A 19,270-nucleotide genomic window follows, 5' to 3' on the forward strand; every position below is an offset into this window, starting at 1 on the left:
AAGCAGAACCGAATCCTCCTGGACCTACTCAGTTTTAACCTCTACAGCCCTGCTTACCAGCCCTCCCAAGCGCCAACTCTTACCTTGGCTTCCTGCAGCTCCTTGAAATGCATCTCCACAGTCACCTTGCCCTGGACCTCTTCATGCTGCAGCCGATCCATGAGCTGCATCTGAAGAAGGTATTGCTTGTGCAACTCCTCTTTCTCTGTGGCTAGCTGCTGGTATGCTGCAGTGTACTGCTGGAGGTGGGCATAATACTGATCCCGCTGCTCCTGAAGGGCCTGAGCCTCTTGTGTTTTCTGAGCCTCCTAGGATGGGGAGGGAAATAAGTTGGTTACCAAATCAGCAGTCCAGAGGTGGTGCACTCTTCTCTCTCCACACATATAACACACAATCCCCCTTCTCTCCCCCACCTCAGTAGGGCTTGGCAATGTATCAATATTGTCCAAAACCAATCTGAAGTCCACCTCATGGTAATGGTTTCATAATATTTGATGTGGTGATATATCGTGAATCACAATGCGTGCATGTGCTATGCAAAAATCACAATGTGGGGATTTTTTTTTTTTTAATCCTTCAGACACCACAGACTGGATTTGAAAAACCAACATTATTTCAAGAGGAATGAACATCTCTCTTCCACTCAAGCCAGGCTGCTCTGAATTCTGCTGGGTAGAGAAGCTCTTCCGACACTATTCTTCATTTCAGTCCGATGGCTAAACTATGTAGCCTAACCTCAGGAACTGCAAGAGTAATTTCCTAAGACAGTCTTAAGGAAAACAGCTCAGCACTTGAGGAAATGTATGCAAGGAGAAGACCTCACCCCACTGCCTTGTGCCACCTATAGCCCACTGCCTCTGCCCCTGGCCCCACGTGCCCTATTACTGGCTCCCTTAATTCACGGTGGTACCCCAGCCAGAGCATTACCATCTCCTTGAGCTCTGCCAGCTTCTCTTGCAGCTCTCCAATCTTCTTGGCCAACTCCTTCTTCACATGCTGCTCTGACTGCAAGGCACTCGTCACCTCCATGTTTTCATTGGTCTGTGAAGACATAAGGCAGCCAAATGAGGCAGCGCCACAAATCTCCCTAGTAGTGAAGTACGTATCAGTCTATTGTTATGGAACCTTCTGCATCCCTGTCAGAAATCATAATAGCTTGGGAGCAACCTAAAATAGGGGATAGGGGATGAAGGAGAAGGAAACCATGGGGGAAAGGCAAAGAGCCTTAAGAGCACTGGACTAAGGATAAAAGTATTTTAACAGCGGGGGTTTTATGCCAGGAAGTTGTGCAGCAGTTTCACCCCTGGTTAACAGAAGCACCACCCATAACTCCTCTGCTTTCTGAGCCTTTAAACTTCTAGTGTTTAAGCTCCTCCCTCTCTCCCTGAAACTTTAAGGTTCAGATACTTGTCTGCAAACTAAACATTTCCTATATTAAAACTACATTCACGTATGATTTATTATGAAACCCATGTACAGCTAGCTAAAATATTTTAGCATACTTGTTTTGAGCTTCAAAGATAAAGTGTACACATTTAGCAACATACATAGGAAAAGCTTCAGAAGACTTGCAGGTTTATGCGTGCTGTACTCAGAACAGGGGGCAACCACTGCTCTCCAAACAGAAGGCTACTTCACTTAATGTATAAATACACAGGTTTGTGAGCAAGTCGTTTAAAGTCTCCCTCTGTAGCCATTAGGGCAATAAGATTGGTTTTTAGATACAGCATAAAGTAAGATCACAGATTTCAGGCAGATGTAGGCAGTCAGCACTAGTCAGAAACAAAAGGAGACTGAAATTGTTGACCATTACGGGACCAAGGAAAAGACACTGGTTCCTCAAGACAAGGCGTCAGCAACCTAAGGCCCGTGGGCCAGAAGTGGCCCGTGGAAGTCGTTTGACTGGCCCACGAGCTTCCCCTGAAATGAGCTGCCTGCTCTCGTGCTGCACTAAACCAGCGAGGCGCCGGAAATCGCATCTACGCAGATCCCAGAAATCACAGGTGTGAGCACTCACAATCCAGCCCACGGAGGGATCTCTGCGGGACTGATCTGGCCCAGGCAAGATAAACCTTGCTGACCCCTGCTCAAGACAAACAGGGAACAGAAACAACGAAGGGAGAGTGAAACAGTGGAGGAAAGAGAACCTTTGCAGCAATCTACAAGGGTTCCCTGGGTGCTTGATGGCTTCCTTTTAGAGTTCAAACATCCCTAGCACTGGAAGTTTCTGGGTGGATAGCAAAGGGGGCTATTGCCTCTCACCACAAGGAGGAACATACCAGTTTGACAAAGCCATTCTGCAGCTCTGCCAGCTGCTCCTTGAGCTCCCGGTTCTGAGTCATGGCTCGGCTGATGGTTGCCTTGTCACTCTGCATGTTCTCCAGGATCTGCTGCCTGTCCACAGCCTCCTCACTGTAGCGCTGCACTGTCTTTTCCAACTCCTGCAGCTGCTCCTCCTGCTCCTGATTGAGGCGGCTCAGCTGCTCATTGTCCCGCATCTGGGCTTGGCACTGCCCACGAAGCTCCTCCTTCTCCTCCTGCAACCGAGTGAGCTCTTCTTGCAAGTGCAGCTCAGCTTCTGTGGGCCCTGAATGGGGGGCAGGATCACTTTCCAGGGGCTTCACTACTAGAAGGTCAAGTCAGAGAGGCAGACTGTTCATGGCCAACTTAAGGAACAAAAGCAGTGCCTAGGTGAGGAGTGCGGAGCCCTCTTCCATGGCTCCCCCCCCCCAGCACACACAACTCAGGCACTCCCCCCCTCCATTGCTCAGGCGCTGATAATGGAAGTGAGCCTGGCCAAATGTAAAGCACTTTAAAGGGGTGGGGCTGGGTCAGCTCCCTTTGCCCCTTAAATTGGACCTCAGCTTTCTATGTGATTGTGGCACATTCAAATTTAACACACACAAACTTGGTTGTCTGGCCATGTTGTCGTTCAAGAAAAACCATAAAAGGGTGGAGCAAAGGTCCCTTTTGTTGCCTTAAACCAGTGATGGCCAAACTTGGCCCTCCAGCTCTTTTGGGACTACAGTTCCCATCATCCCTGACCACTGTTCCTGTTAGCTAGGGATGATGGGAACTGTAGTCCAAAAACAGCTGGAGGGCCAAGACTGGCCATCACTGCCTTAAACAAAAGACAAGCCCAAATCTGCCATGGAGTGTTCATTCCACAGGAAGCAGGGACAAATCAAGGTGCTCTAACACATGTGTGTCTACAGGATACATGCAGGTGTAAACACATTTGCTGCAGGCACACTTGACATCTGAAGGTGTGCACCTAAGAATGGAATGTGGGGGAGAGAAATGTTGGCCAATCCTCTGCAAAAGGATTAAGAGGAGAACCTCTGCTGACAAGATGGGAGAAATTGAACCAGGCAACTAATGGAGTCTTTCCTATCACCTGCAACCAGATTCATATACAGTGGTATCTTGGTTTTCGAACATCTCCATTGATGAACATTTTGGTTTTCGAATGGCCTCAGAAGTTGAATGGCTTCCGCTGAGTGTATATGTTATTTTTCTCAATTTTCTCTATTAAATTTGCAGACCACCCTTTGCGCTTCGGTTTCCGGACATTTTGGAACTCGAACGGTCTTCCAGAACGGATTATGTTCAAAAACCGACGTACCACTGTTTAAGTATGTTTAAATGAGTAGCCAGGAATTGATCGTTGGAACTTTTGCATATCACTGTGCTACAGCACAGAGTAAAAAGACAGGGGATTGAACAGGTGAGCTTGTATGGAACAGAGTATGTTTAGGGGGCAAAGGTAATGGCTAAGTATGCAAGAAGGCCTTGCTTTAAGCTGCAGTTTCTGAACACTGAACCTTACCGGACTGACTGCTGATCAACTCTGACAGATTGGCTTCCAGCTCCTGAATTCGAGTTGTACTCAGGTCCTTTTCTTCTGTCAGAGCCTGGACCTACACCACAGGAATTGGAAAGGGAAGACTAGTGTTGCTAACCTTCCATGTCTTTCATTGTTATATTACCAGAAAGATATCTGCCTGCTATTTAGTGCAGGAGAACCTGTTCTTACCTGGTCAGAAAGCAACTGTACTCGTTGCTGCCAGATTCCCCCTTCCTCTTTCAGCTTGTGCACATACTGATCCCGTTCAGTCTGCAGTTGCTGGATCGACTCAGACATCTGCTCAGCAAGCAAAGAGAAAAAAGAAAGCATAAGCCAAATACTGTGAATAAAGAAAACGCCCTTCCTGGGAATGAAGCTAAGGGACTCTTCTATGAAGGCCACATCCCAAAACCCATGGCAGAGGAGCCTACCTGGGCAATTTGTGTTTCTAGGTTTGCTCTTTCTTCCAGTGCCATTTGCAGCTGTTGAGTGGCATCTGGGATTCCTGGCTGGTTTGCAAACTGGCAAGAGAATCAAACAAATGGTTATGGTAAACACTGAAATTCCTTGCCACTTTTCATTCATTCATTCATTCATTCCTCCCCACCCCAGAAGTCCACAAAAGGATGCTTCTACAGTGCCTTTTAATCTAGCTCATGGATTATAGACAAACGGTTAACGTGTCTATTTGGGGGGGGGGGGAGAGAGAGAGAGAGAATAGCCAGAATTGCATTCCCCCCCTTAAGCACAAGGGAAAATCTTCATAAGGAAATTAGCTTTCCTTTTTCAAGCTTTCAAGTTTCTAGCACTCATGGCTATAGAACAGATGCTGGGATTGAATGCCATGGATTGCAGCTTCAAAGGTCACCATAGCTCTTTCATCCTTGGCTACTACCCTCTCCCCCACACCTAGTAATCTACATTTTAATCCACATGCCCTCCATTCTCTCTGCAATCCAGTACCCATAAGTGCAAATGCTTTGAAAAAGTGGATAAATAGCAACAATGGGATATTAGCTCCACCCAAGGCATGATGGAGAGCAGCAATGGCTGGGAAAAGATAGACATTATATTTTATAAGGACAGGAAGGAACACCACGGACAGAATAACTGTCACACAGAGGAGGAATAAGGATATAGAATGAATGCTTCACCTATAGATTTACAATCATTTAATGTGTCAATATGAATGGATGTTAATATTGCAGTTGTTGTATAAGGGATTGCTATTTTGACTGGAATGTAATTGAGATGAATAAGATTTTGGAATGCAGAAATAAAGTAAATAGTCAAACCATCAATTCTAGCATGCAGGAAGCCACTTGAATTATACGATTTGGCATCTGAATGATTGGGATTAGTAATTGTATTATAATTTGGCATTGTTATAATGAGGCTATTATTCAATTATTGTGACTGAAAACTAATAAAAATATTATTTAAAAAAGAGAAAGAGAAAAAGTGGATAAATATGCTGAGTGAAGCTCTCCATTTGGGGGTGCAGAGTACAAAGAACTCAAGATGTACATCCATATCAGCTTGAAATAAGAATAATCTCTCACAAGAGCAGTCCCTTCCCTCAGAACCTTCAAGGAACACAACCTTTAGGCAAGGACAGGGAAACTGTGGCCCTCCAGATGTTGCTGGACTACAACACACATCATACCTATTGGTCATGTGAGCTGAGGCATTAATGTGTCAAGAAGCCCTAGTAGAAAAAAAAAACTAGTCAAATGCCAGGCTTCCTTTCAATGCTCAGAAGTGCTTGCTTAAGACCATCCCTCAGATTTAAAAGAATACCATGCTAAGTGCTGGGAGTGAGGAGTAACTTTATTCAGAACCCTTCCACAACTATATGACATGCTGCGCTGCAAGAGGCAGCAGTATTCCCAGCGACCTAACCATCACCTGCTGAATCATCAGTTCCGCCATCTCCAGTTTTTTGTGCAAATCCTCCACGTCCAGCTTCATCGCTGAGTTTTCAGATATCAAGGTGCGCAGCTTCTCAGACAGTTCAGAGTTTTGCTGCTTGAATTCTTCACTGTTTTTACTACAGGAGGGGAAAAACAACAACAAGTAGGTATCCTTCAGGATGGACTACTAATACGTTTTATGTGGGGCTGCCCTTGCTAGTGATCCAAAAGTTGCAACTAGCGCAGAATGCAGTAGCAAGGGTTTCAATGGGCCAATGCTATATAATTCCTATTCTGAAACAGCTGCACTGGTTGCCAGTTGCCTCCCGCATTTTAATAGTCATTTAAAGTTGGTATGCATTCCCCAGGTGCAGCTTTTCATGAAAGGCTGAAAAAGCCACAGCTACCAGAATATCTTCTACAACACAACTATTACAAATAAAAAAGCCCCACCTGCTCATGGAAACTCCATCAGAGGCAGCAGAGGAAAAGTTGCCTTATCCCAGTGTAGACCATTGGGTCCAGCTAGCCCACTAGTATCTTCTCTGATAAGCAGCAACTCTCCAGAGATTTAAGCAAAGGATCTTTCCTATCACCCAACCCTTTTAACCAGATGCTGGGGGTCTTCTGCAAGGAAAGCATGTCGTGGGCATGGCTGTGTTCCAATCTTTACGTTTGGCCAGCATCATCACAGTTGTGTCAAGGCTATGAGATAGCAGCTTGCTGAGAAATCTGATGCAGCATAGGAACTAATGGGGTGTGCTAGGAGACCCTAGTTCAAATCTCACATTTGCCATATATTCATCTAAATCAGTCCTTAAACTATTTTAAAATATTTATTCTGCCCTTACGCCAAGGCACTTAGGCTCATGGCTCCTTCATACCCATTCCCACATTCACTCTCACAACCACCCTGGGAAGTAGGTTAGGCTAGTGGGTTAATAGAAGAGAGGGAAGTGCTATGGAAGACATCCACTTTTGGAAGTAGAAAAACTGGATAATAATGTTGTGGGGAAAATAACAAACCCCACCTTTGCTTGTAGACTTCCAGTTTCAGGGCATCTCGTTCCTTTGCCAGCTCTTTATTATGCTGCCAACAACAACAAACGCAGAAATCAATGAGGGAGCTTATGGTTCTTGGATCTTGGAATTATGCAGTGCAGTTCAGAATCACTAACTTTTTAGCATCCACTGTTTAGGGAGAACAACACCCCCCAGGAAGCCCATTGTTAAGGGCTCCCTCAAACCTGGAACAGTCCCTGAAGCCTTCAGTGGACTTACTTAATTTAGCCTGATACTATTAATAGCTTATTAAGAGATACCACGAATAAATATTACACCTTAAAGGCAACTAAGTGAGAGCCAGTCTCTGAAAAAGACCTAGACCTGTAGCCTTAGGAAATAGGGTGAAAATCCCACAATGGCATGAAGACTCATAATCTTTCTACTTTTTTATTTTGAACCCTTTAAGCATTTTGTCTGTTTGTTGGTGACTGCACTTTCAAACATATCTCTGCAACCATGAGGAATGAAGATTTGCTTGTTTCCAAAAACTAAGAATAAGTGAGCATGTCATACATCCATATAGTTGTCCTCCATAGACAAATGGTCCCCCAGTGCAACCCTCCCCACCTGCCAATATCTCCAAAAATATGTTAAGTTTGCAACCCACTCAAGTTATGCCATGGCTCTAAAACAGACTTGTGGACTATATTGTTATTCTAGTCACATGTTTGGGTTTTTTTAAGCAGTGATCTCTCCATCCACCAAACATAAACCACAGGAAGCTAAAAACAGTAATTTGCGAGTTTGAGTTCTGCTGAAGCAAAATGCAGACTGCCAAGACCACCTCTCTGTAGCACTATCACCTGTATACCAAATGAAACCATAGGATATGTCTGCCTATGACCCAAAATAGCATCTGACACAAAGTTTTGGCTCTAGCTGCACAGAGAGACTCTACACTTGACATCGGTAATTAGACTTGAGACTGAAATGGAGACAGTTGGATGGTTGTCAGTGCCAAAATGAACCACTGAATGAGAACAATGCCCCTGGGTCTCACTGACAGACAGGCCATTTGGCAAAGCTAACAAAGTGCCAAGCGTATTAATCCAAACAAAACCAACAGGCACTCTCATTTCATTCCACACCCACCCACCTGAGGTGTCTACTGGAATTCTGTGAACACCTGGGGGCGGAATGTAGACCAGCCTCCCAAAGAAGAAAGCACCAAGTGTAAGAGATAATAGAAAGAGATAATAGAAATAGACATATAGGGAATTCTTACTTTGTCTGTCTGCTTCTGCTGCGTAGACAGGGAGGAAAGGGTGTGCTCCAGCTCAGATATCCTCTGACGAGAAGACTGAACCCGTGAAGCAAGGTCCTCTGCTTCTCCTGCCCAAGTAAAACAAGGTTATGTTGCAATGGAACCCAACAAGCAAACTGGCAGGAGTGGACCATCACTTTATGCTCCAACCCCCAACGCCAATCAGCATTCAACAGAATCTGCCCAAGATTTATCATGCTCCAATATTTCTCAGGGTTACCCATCCCTGGCTATTGCTGGATTAGATGTTTTGGAAGCTGTCTGGAAAACAGCAAGTGGTGCACTCCTCTTCTATTTGGCTTGACTCATTTCAATGGGTCAGATTCCAAATATGTGATAACTTGCCCCCATTTTTCCATAACACAATCAGATTTGTATCTCCTTTATGTCCGAATTTGCTATGCTAATGTATCCATAATTAATACATACCCTTGTATAGGCTTTTTTACAGAAGCATTTTGGAATATAAGAGAATTGTGAAAGGGTCAGAACTTAACTCATTTTATAATTTTCATAATGCTAGGTCCAGTATACCAGTATTTTTACTTTCTTGTCTTTTGAGCTTTCTCGGTCTGTTTTATTATTTTGTTGTTTCCAAAGGATTACTGAGGAAGGTTTCAAACAGTATTTCCAGGAAGTCTACAGAAGCTTATATGCCCACTTCTCCCAATGCCTAGAGCACCTACCGCCACAGCCAAACCACAGGCCAAATGATGAAATCGTTTTGCTGTGTCACTGAATCATCAACGGCATAACTGCCTCCTGAGCCCAAAGCTTACCAAAAATGTTTCATTTAAGTCAACTGGTGCAGTATTCAAGAGCATCACCTAATTTGTTAGCCAGAAGGCTTAGGGTGTTGCCTACCTGCTTTCTGACGAGCGGCCTGCTGCGTATGTGCAAGGGCTGTCTGCAGCTCAGATTTCTCAGAAACCAGGATTCCTATCGTCTGAATGTGGACCTTCAAAGCACAAAACAACTGGATCAAAGGAGAACTTCCTGCCTAGAATTCCTATGTCATAACAACCACTGAAAGGATAAGTAACTAGAAGCAGAAATAGACAAATTGCCACACGTGAACTTCAGTGTGCAGTCAGAAAATGTTAATTGGGGGCTGATGTACGATATAGAGTTTACCTGTAACTGTTCTCGCAATGCTGCTTGTTCCTTTGAAAATTTCTGCTCAAACCCCTTCTTTTCCTATAAAAACATGACATAGAAATAGCAACACCAAAACCATATTAGATTTACAATCTTCCTCTTATATGACCAAAATTCATTCTAAGCATTAAGGTCTCATGCATACTGTCTACCCACCACTGCTGCACATAAGCCCTAGTGCAGAAATATAGAACTAGATCCAGCCAGTGGGCCAGGTTCGTCTCCCACCCCTGCAGCCCAAGATTGACAAGTGGATAGGATCACCCACCTGCCACCTGATGTCAGGTGGCCTGTTCCCCTGCATGTAGTGTGAGGTGCTTTGATGCCCCGACAGTCAGCTAGCCAGCAACAATTATCCAATGCTTGTCAGGACTTGCAAAGAGCTATGCATGGTGCTATGCACAGGCTTTGCAAGTGATGTAAAACATTCCCAAGCTCTTTTTGTCTCAGCCAGATCTCTACCTATCCCACACCTGAAGTGGTATATAAAGTCAGGCATAGGGCACATGGTCGTGCTTGGCCAAAATGGCCTAGCGGGATGTGATGAAAAGCTCAGATATACCAGAGTCTGGTGATGATGTGCCACAGAATTCCACAAGAGTGGTGTAGCTGGGCTGGATACTCACTCTGTTTGGCTGTGGGTACAGCTAGCCAGAGGGGGTGGTGGAAAAAGTACTTTGAGAGGTAAAAAGAACAATCAGTTGAGAGTTGGGTTCCTGACATTCAGCTGGAAAGGGATAACGCCTCTGAGTAAGCAATTTTTTAAAAAACACCAATGGAACCTCTGAGTAGACAGGTGTAGGACTGCACTGTAAATTAGCTCAGTCTACAAAGAGTCGGACACGACTAAACGACTAAACAACAACAACAACAACTGCTTTTTACGGGGTTGGATGTTAGAGCCAGCATTCTGAACCCCAAAACAACAAAAATGGAAGATACTTCAGATTATTTTCCTTTTACCATTAACAAACAAGTGAATAGATGCTGATGGTTATGCTATGCTATGCTGACTCACTGTCTAAACATCCAGACCCAGATGCATATTAACTACAACTTGGTTCTCATGGTAAAGCTCCTACAAACGTTTCTAGGTGTCAGTGGCTCCACATGACAGCCAATACACACATGAGCTGCTCACTAGGAAGACTGCTCTTATTTCATGGTGTGTTTCCAACCAACAGCCAGCTGCTTCCAGGATTATGTGGCACTGGTGATGAAACCATCCAAGCAGCAGGGGAAAGCAACAAGGTGAGGAGATATTGTTCCTTAGGTGTTGCTAAATGGAACCATTTCTATAAATCTTTTTTCCAGTGTTGGCTTGAATCAGTGCCGCCCATTCCAACAGTATACTATGCTTCCTGCTCCTGGTGTGAATAATGAATTGGCTGTGCATGTCTCTCAAGCAGTGCATATTACCTTCTCCAGCTGGTTCATAATCTCTTGGTTCTGCTGCTTCTGCAAAAAGAGCAAAATGAAGGCATTAACAGCAAGTCACTTGGGCTTCTAGGTGTGAGTATGCTAAGCTATACTACCAAGTATACTTCCAAAGCTTTTGGATGTTTGGAACAAGTTATTAGAATCAACAAACCCCAAACTCCTGACATAAAATGCAAGAAGCAACTATTGCATTTATTTTTCACAACAAAAACACAACAAACAAACAAACAAACAAATAAATAATACTGTTTCCCATTGCTTTCTTAAATGCTGCCACAAAAGTTTTCTAAGGTTTGTTTAATGCAGGGGTTGCCAACATTATGCTCTGCAGATGTTGTTGTACTCTAGGTCCCATCAGCCTCAGTCAGCATAGCCAATCAGCAGGAGGACCACAGGTTAGCAAAAGATGGGTTAATGAAATGTTTAACGACAAGAGAGAGAATCCACCATGGTTCAGATACCACCTCTTTTTGAATGAGCTGTTGTGTGGGACAGTAAGTTTTTAAGCTGTGCAGAACCTTTCTGTAGGTAGGAACTTTTGGACAGATCAAAACACAGCAAACAGTTGGTCCAATAAATGTAGTATACAAAATGGTTCTTGGAACAATTGAGCCCTGTGAGGTAGCAATAGACCCCTCAGATACTTAGGGAAGCACTTCCCTTTCAACTGACCATACAGTGGTAGCTTGGTTTAAGAACAGATTAGTTTGTGAACAATTTGGATTAAGAACGCTGCAAACCCGGAAGAAGGTGTTAGGTTTGCCTTGGAATAAGAACATGTTTCGCTTCCTGTTGAGTGTGTTCCATTTATAAACTGAGTCTGCCACTGCTATGGGAAAGCACGCCTTGGTTTAAGAATGGACTTCTGGAATGGATTAAGTTCGTAAACCAAGGTACCACTGTATATGAAAACCATCAGAAAAGCAACTTCCCTGTTCCACCCCACCCTGCCTTTCTGTAAACACATGTAAAGCTGCAGAATATGAGCTAAAATGCAGAAAAAGAACACAAAAATAATATGCTGACTACTGGTGGAAGTGCTTTTTAATTTCACCAGGCAGTAATGCAGCAGGGGAGCAAAACATACACAAAAAGGCAAGTGAGACCTGTGGTGCTGGACACAAGACACAACAGCAGGCTTTAGATGCATGGCTAAATCACATTTAGTGTTATGGCAGCAAGCCACAGTGAGCCTTGAGTTTGTCTGTTCCCCCTTCCTGGTTATAAAAAGGGAAACACACAGTAGGCTGAGATGTAAGTAATAGTAGGAAAAGTGTTCCTCTGAAAAGGCAAAGTGACTCCTGTGTTATTAATTCAAAGAGCAGCTCTGTAAGGAGGGGGATTTACGAACATTCATGGATTCCCTGGAGTCCCACAGCTATCTTAAACAGTGACCAGACAACTGCAGAAGTGACTTCAGGTTATCTTCCTAGTGAGAAAATATGTGGCCTTGACTCAGGTAGGCTGTCTGGGAGGCACTGGTAGGATTCCCATAACACCCTTTTGGAACTCCTTTCCCCAGCACACATTTCTTTTTGCTCAGTTAACCCAACTTTGCAGATCAATCTCCTTCCCAACAGTATCTAGACCCCAGAGCTCTCTTAAAATGTGTAACAGGTACGATGAATTCATCTCTGTGAATAAGAAATGCAGGGGGCAGTGACTAGTAACAGGACACTACAATACTCACCATAAAGAAAAATATGATTGTTTGGTTGGACAAGTGAGAAAAGATGAAATATTAAAACTGAAAAGTGGATTGACAACTCAGCAAAATATTTTTGTGAAGCAAAAGCAGCAAAATATTTCATTGTTGTGAGCAAGTTTTCACATTGCCAAGTTCATAGCGCACACTAGCAGACCCTTCGTAGAGGGAGAAATTGTTAAAGAATGCATTCTTTCTGCTCCCAAAGAGATGTGTCCAGAGAAGACTGATTTATTTAGTACATTGAGTCTTTCAGGGTGTACAGTTACATGTAGGATTGAAGAAACGGGGGGGGGGGGATTTGCATCAACATTTGCAAAACTCCTTGAAAAAACTTCATTATTTTTCATTGACACTCAACGAAATCACTGATGTTCGTGATTCTGCACAACTTCTAATTTTCATTCGTGGGACAAATGGTAATTTCAAAGTCAAAGAGGAGCTTACTGCACTGCAAAGCATCAAGGGAACAACAATAGGAGAGGGTATCTTTGAAAAAGTTTGCCAAACTGTGCATGATTTGGAGCTGGACTGGGCTAAACTAGCCAGTGTCACAACTGATGGTGCTCCTAGCATGGTGGGGTCTATGAGAGGAGTGGTTGCACGCATTAACCAAGAGATGGAGAAACACAACCATTCACATCCAATAGCCATACACTGCCTCATCCACCAACAAGCACTGTGTTGTAAAAAAATCCCTGAAGTTGGATGTCATGAAAACTGCGGTATCTTGTGTTAACTTCATTAGAGCTCATGGACTAAACCACAGACAGTTTCAGGAATTTCTGTCTGAGTTAAATATTGACCATGAAGATATTCCGTACCACACAGAAGTTTGTTGGCGAGTCGAGGGAGAGTTTTGAAAGGTTTTAGTACTTACTTCTGCATGTTTCTGTTTTTATGCTTATGAAAAACAAAGAAGTACCAGAGCTCAAAGATGCAGAATGGAAATGGCTGCTTGTCTTTCTGACAGACGTAACAGAAATACTCAACCCTTTCAATATTCAATTTCAAGCAAAATTAGACCTCCTCATTAAACAAGTGAAGGAGGAAAACTTCTGGCATCTCCCCACAACTCAAAACATGTCGGCGGGAAAACCAGTAGTTGCATTCCCAAACGAAACATGTGGATTTACTGGAAATTTTGCAAAAGGAGTTTCAAGCTCGATTTAAAGAGCTTCACATCCATGAGCAAGACATACAGCTTTTCTGGAACCCTTTTTCTGTTGACATTGAAACTGCTGATCCAATTTACCAAATGGAATTGGTCGAACTACAGAATTGTGACTCTCTGAAAGACGCTTTCAAATCAAGCAGCCTCACAAATTTCTATGCTTCTCTCCCCTCTGAGACATATCTGAAGCTCAGGAACCATGCACTCAGATTTGCAACCATCTTTGGCAGCACCTATGTCTGTGAACAGACTTTTTCCTGAATGAAATCTCTAACCAGATCCAGATTAACTGATGAACACTTGCATCACTTGTTACGACTAGCTGTGACAAATATGGAACCAGATATCGACCATATCATTAACCAAAAGCAGGCCCATACTTCCCATTGAAATACTTATGAGTTTATGTTGATTAAAATCGTTCTTCATTTTAAATACTGTTTAGCTTTTCCTGTTTTTTGTGCACTATAAATACAATATGTTGTAGTGTGCATAGGAATTTGTTCATATATTTTTTCCATAATATAGTCCGGCCCCCCCAACAAGGTCTGAGGGACAGTGGACCGGCCCCCTGCTGAAAAAGTTTGCCGACCCCTGATCCAAGGCTTACACACATAAGCCTTTGTACATTTTTTTGGTCTGAACTGGGCCTTAGAATCCAGAAAGACATAGGGAGGGCACAGAGGTTGAGAGAGAAGTCTTCTTTGCCCAATACAAATTTTGTTACATCAGTTGTTCTATGTAGTCCCTTACAAAAACAAATGAAGTAAGCATGTCTGCAAAGTCTGCTTTTCTTTTCTTTTTAAAGTTCACTCCTTCCCCGCCTCCCCAATCAATACACTGTTTTGGCTCCCCTCGCCCCGAGAATTCTCAACACCCAATAAAAGAGCACTTCATGTTCCTGTCAGCCTGCAAATGGCAAAAGCCATTTGTAAGCAGTGCTCAAACACAAGGCATTTCAGTTGCCGACTGAAATGCTACAGCGGGTGTGGAGGAGGGAGGGAGTAGGGGACACAAAGAAAAGAACAATGCAGCAAAAACTAAGAGAAGCCATGCAACAAGCTGGGGAGGGTGAAATGGGGTGGAGGGATATTCCAAACAATGCAGGACTCTTTGCTGACTGAAAACAGGCCTCACATATTTCCAGCTGTATTTTAAAAGGCAGTGAGTAAAGTAACAGTAGCAGAAGCCACCCATGCAAGCTAAAGACAAACAGGCTCACTCACAGTGCCACTGTTGCTCAAAAGATGGTCACTCACTATCCCCACGTTTTAAGTCTAGAAAGCTAAGCCCCAATCTTTGCTGAAACAGATTCAATAGAGTCAGCACTGTTCCAGTTAGGAGAAGTTCAGCAGCAGCTCATCATGCAATTGCAAAGTAGAATCAAAGCAAGCCCTACTTTTAAAGTCTCTATTAGTGTGCATTCCTGAACTCTCAACAGATGCTGAAAACCAATACAATTAGCACTTACATTTATGAATAGGAGAGAAGTTGAAACTCAGCTATTTTCCAAACAAACTTTATCCTCCCCAAAAAAGACTAAACCTGGGTATAAACCACCTTGGCAATTGACTTACTTGATTACTAAATTTAATCTCTACTTATCTCTTGCGACCCACTTCTCTTGCAAGTGGGCAAGTTCTTGGCTATCAAAATCCTCTGTTATTTTGGTTTGCCTCCCATTTCTCTATGGGAAATGAAAGTAAGGAACCTCTTTCTCTCCCACAGCCTCCCACAAGGTAGTTCTGCAGGCACAGCGTAAAAGATGAACACACCTGTTCATAGTAAGGAGACAGAAAGAGGTCACATCAATGCACAGACATGAGTGTGCTTAAGGTGATAGGCTCAGACCAATGTTTTACTCTTGGACCCTGAACTTCCATCTGTGACAGCCACTACTGGATCACCTTCAAGAGTCCCTTTAATCATGGCCAACAGGAAATGGGATTGAAAGATACGGAATTGGGTACCAATTAATAAACATGCAATAAATAAATAACTGTGGATTATTATAAGGAAACCTCTTGGAAATAAAATTGTTATACTGGAATGGAGGAAGAATACAGTGGTGCCCCGCAAGACGAACACCTCATGAGACGAAAAACTCGCAAGACGAAAGGTTTATTCGTTTTCGAGTTGCTTCGCAAGACGAATTTCCCTATGGGCTTGCTTCGCAAAACGAAGCTTGCCCCCGCACCCCGGACCTCTTTTGAAGCAAGGGGCGGCGGGAGAAGATCGCTTCTCCCCGTTGCCAGCCCCGCAATCTCCGGGGACAGAGGGGAAGGCGCGCGCGCCTTCCTCTGTCCCTGGACCCCTTTTGAACCAAGGGGCGGCAACGGAGAGAAGCGATCTTCTACCCTCCGCCCCTTGCTTCAAAAGAGGGGACAGAGGGGAAGGCGCGCGGTGCTTCCCCTCTGTCCCCGGACGGTCTCCATAGGAATGCATTGATTGATTTTCAATGCATTCCTATGGGAAACCGTGCTTCGCAAGACGAAAAACTCGCAAGAAGAAAAAACTTGCGGAACGAATTAATTTCGTCTTGCGATGCACCACTGTAATCTTGCTATCTAGTAATAATAGTAACTGAATAGCAACCTTTTGGTCTTTCTGTGTAGAAAGGAAAATAAACGAACTTCAGGGGTCTGGGACTGAAGATTGAGAAAACAACACCTAGCAGATTGAGGAACAGTTGGATATTGTCCTAGAATACAGTGGGATGCTATTGTGGAGTGAATGTTTTGAATACTTTGAATAATCTGAATATACATAATGGGCAAATGGAGAATAAGAAGTCCTCTATTGCCTTGATCTCTCTTTTTCCTTTTCATTTTTAATGATATTTAGCTTTTGTCCCTTTTTTGGTTAATTCTATTTTTGTTCATGTTTTATTTCGTCTTTTGATGTCCTCTACCTTGAGTTGATGAGGATAATCAGACAAAGATGATGAAGGACTGATGAAGGACTCTGCACGAGAAGCAGAGAAGGGAAGAACTTTCAGGCTGGGAGTAGAAACGGAAGAACCCAGGTGAGAGCTGGGAGGGTATCCTCCCCTTTGTGGCTCTGTATAAAGAGGGCTCTGTATTCTCTCTCTCTCTCTCTCTCTCTCTCTCTCTCTCTCTCTCTCTCTCTCTCCTCCTATTCTGTCTCTTTGTTTCCCCCCCTCTCTTCTCCCCCCCCTTTTCTCTATTTTTATTTAGATTAGTTTGATCCCTCACTCCCTCCGCACCCCTTTGAACCATGAAGCACACAACACTTTTCTTTGTGGCACTGTGAAAGAACCCAAATTCTTGCAGACACCCAGAGAGCACAGAGGAGCAGCAAGACAAGGCCAAACATTTTGGTCTGGTTATTTCTTACCAATTCCTCTATCTTTGTACTGAGTTGTTTGTTTGTTAGATTGCTGGAGTCTAGGGCTACTGCCAGCTCCTGGTAACGTGTCTGATGGGCACATGCAGATAGCAGGAGGAGGAGGAGGAAGAGGAAGGGAGTAGAAAAGGGGAGAAAAGGCAAATTATTTAAAAAAGGGAGAGAAAATAATAATCAGCATCACAGTTGAACTAATTTGTGGTGTCCATTCTTACACAAACACACCATCCCCCACCATTACCAAATACAAACTAAACCACCAAAAGCTTAATCTCCTTTCAAAGGAACATCAGGATGGATCTTTAGCACTTCCATAACCCAGTCTAAAAGCCACTGCAGGAGCCTTCATCTAAACAAGTAAAACTTTAACATGTAATGTTGTTGTCATTTCTTGCACTCAAGTTAAGTTCTTATTACTAGTACAAACACTAGACTCATTACTATATTGTTCAAAGAAATGCAGACTGACAAAGAACCAGGAGCACTGCACTTACTGCCATCTCTTTCATATCTGTTGAAGATGTGGCGTTTTCCCCATTCACATAGGCCGTGGGCTGTAAAATAAATATATTTGCCATCACAACTAGTTAACTTGGAAAATGTGAACATGAATTTCAGTTAAATATTTCCCTTAGTGGGATGACGACACTCCTACAGAATAAGAAAACTTTGAAAATGGAGAATAAACACAAAGGTAACTTAGTGTACCCACTACGGCAAGAGGTTCCTTCAAACACCCACCTACCTATATTACAGGCACTCTTCCCCTTCCTATGATTAATGCTAAGGTAGATTGTGTTGGAAGTTTTACAAGTAAAATACCCCATACAGTGGTACCTCGTGTTGTGTAACCTCCAGGTTACAGAATCTTCAGGTTATGGCTGAAGCGCTCTATTGTGCTGTGCGTGCACAGAAGCGGCCCCTCTAGTTACGGATTTTTTGGGGTGCGCACGGCACCCCAAAACAAATTAAATCCGTAACCAGAGGTACCACTGTACATGGTTCAGGTAAGCTAAATGTGCCTCATAATATACTGGTAATATACTGATGAAAGATCAGAGGATCTTTTAGGTTTGATTTACACATGCAGCCAACACAAAGCAGTAAAGTATTGAGGTAGCAGAATTCAGTGTAACACTTTAGATCATAAACGGAGGTTCACGTTTTCAAAATGTTCTCTTGCACTAAAAATAAAGACACCTGAACTATAGGTAGAAAACTAGAACCACAGACTGGACTAGAATCTTTCTTACTGGCATGCTAGCTTTTTACCCACAGAGAGGCTATTTTTAAAAATGTGTTTCTACCCCACCACCTCTCTGCTGTCCTTGTTCACACATAACACAAAATTCTGGTTTATTAAACCATGGCTTAGCACAGTGTTTCCCAAACGGTGTTCCGCGGCACAGTAGTGTGCCGTGGAACTTTGCCTTGTGTTCCGTGGAGGCGGGCGAGTCGGGCGGTGAGAGGCGGGGCGGCGGCGGCGAGCACACGCGGGACAGCGAGCGAGCGAGCTCCCACATCCCATCACCGCTCGCTACTTGGCCTGCGCATCCGCTCGCTACTGGGCCTGCCCCAGGAGGTGGGGTTGCGGGCATCACGCCCTTCCCCACGTGAGCGGGGAATCCCATCCGCCCCCACGTGAGCGGGGAATCCCATCTCAGCCCCCGCGAGAGCAGGGGAATCCCATCCGGCCACGCCTCCTGGCCAGCCAATCGGCTGGCTGGAGGGGGCGTGGCTTGCCTCGAGATTTTTTTCATGAAACAAGTGTGCCTTTGCCCAAAAAAGGTTGGGAAACACTGGCTTAGCATTATGTGCAAACTCAGTCCAGCAGCTTAAATATGGTTTACTACAAACAATCCACAATTAGAAGAGATGCTTTGCTGTTGGCTTATAAACCTAAGTTTGTTTTACCTATGGCTTAATTTTATATGTGAAAGCAGCACTCTTACTTGACTATGTTTGCTTGACCACCACACTCTAAAATATAAGGTGTTAGGTACGAATCTCCAGAAAACAAACCACAATTTGATTTGTCTGTGAGACAACCTCTCATTAGCTCATGGTTTGTTAAATCATGGCTTAAACAAACTTCATTTGCACATAATGGTTATAGATAAAGAGCAAACACATGGGCACTCAGAGCAAGCTTGCAGTGAGCTGTTTGGCTCACTGTTCATGGTTTGGACTCAAGGGAAACCACATATATGAGTTAATATGCAATGTTAAGCTAAACCATGGCTTACCCCCCAGGTAGCGCAGGACCAGGGGAGGCCAGCAAAGAGGGTGCAATTTTTGCTAAGTACTCTCAACCATGGTCATTCACACTTAGCATTAT

General features: G+C 43.8%; 1 protein-coding gene across 6 annotated transcripts in view; it reads right to left on the bottom strand.

Annotated features, from left to right (window-relative positions):
- Positions 1-19,270, bottom strand: part of GOLGA2 (golgin A2) — a 51,616-nt gene that overhangs the window by 9,112 nt on the left and 23,234 nt on the right. For 5 of the 6 annotated variants that reach the window (XM_081179676.1, XM_081179675.1, XM_081179672.1 and 2 more), the window contains 14 exons: positions 17,427-17,486; positions 16,924-17,004; positions 10,667-10,705; positions 9,224-9,286; positions 8,954-9,047; positions 8,051-8,157; positions 6,792-6,850; positions 5,756-5,897; positions 4,279-4,368; positions 4,037-4,144; positions 3,830-3,920; positions 2,280-2,626; positions 928-1,041; positions 84-308 (listed from right to left, as the gene is read on the bottom strand). In XM_081179676.1, coding sequence (XP_081035802.1) covers positions 84-308; positions 928-1,041; positions 2,280-2,626; positions 3,830-3,920; positions 4,037-4,144; positions 4,279-4,368; positions 5,756-5,897; positions 6,792-6,850; positions 8,051-8,157; positions 8,954-9,047; positions 9,224-9,286; positions 10,667-10,705; positions 16,924-17,004; positions 17,427-17,486 — 1,620 coding nt within the window. The remainder of the gene's footprint in view (positions 1-83; positions 309-927; positions 1,042-2,279; positions 2,627-3,829; positions 3,921-4,036; positions 4,145-4,278; positions 4,369-5,755; positions 5,898-6,791; positions 6,851-8,050; positions 8,158-8,953; positions 9,048-9,223; positions 9,287-10,666; positions 10,706-16,923; positions 17,005-17,426; positions 17,487-19,270) is intronic. The other variant, XM_081179673.1, reaches the window with a different exon arrangement.

Source organism: Podarcis bocagei (genome assembly GCF_964188305.1).
Source record: "Podarcis bocagei genome assembly, chromosome: Z".
Taxonomy (NCBI): Eukaryota; Metazoa; Chordata; class Lepidosauria; order Squamata; family Lacertidae; genus Podarcis; species Podarcis bocagei.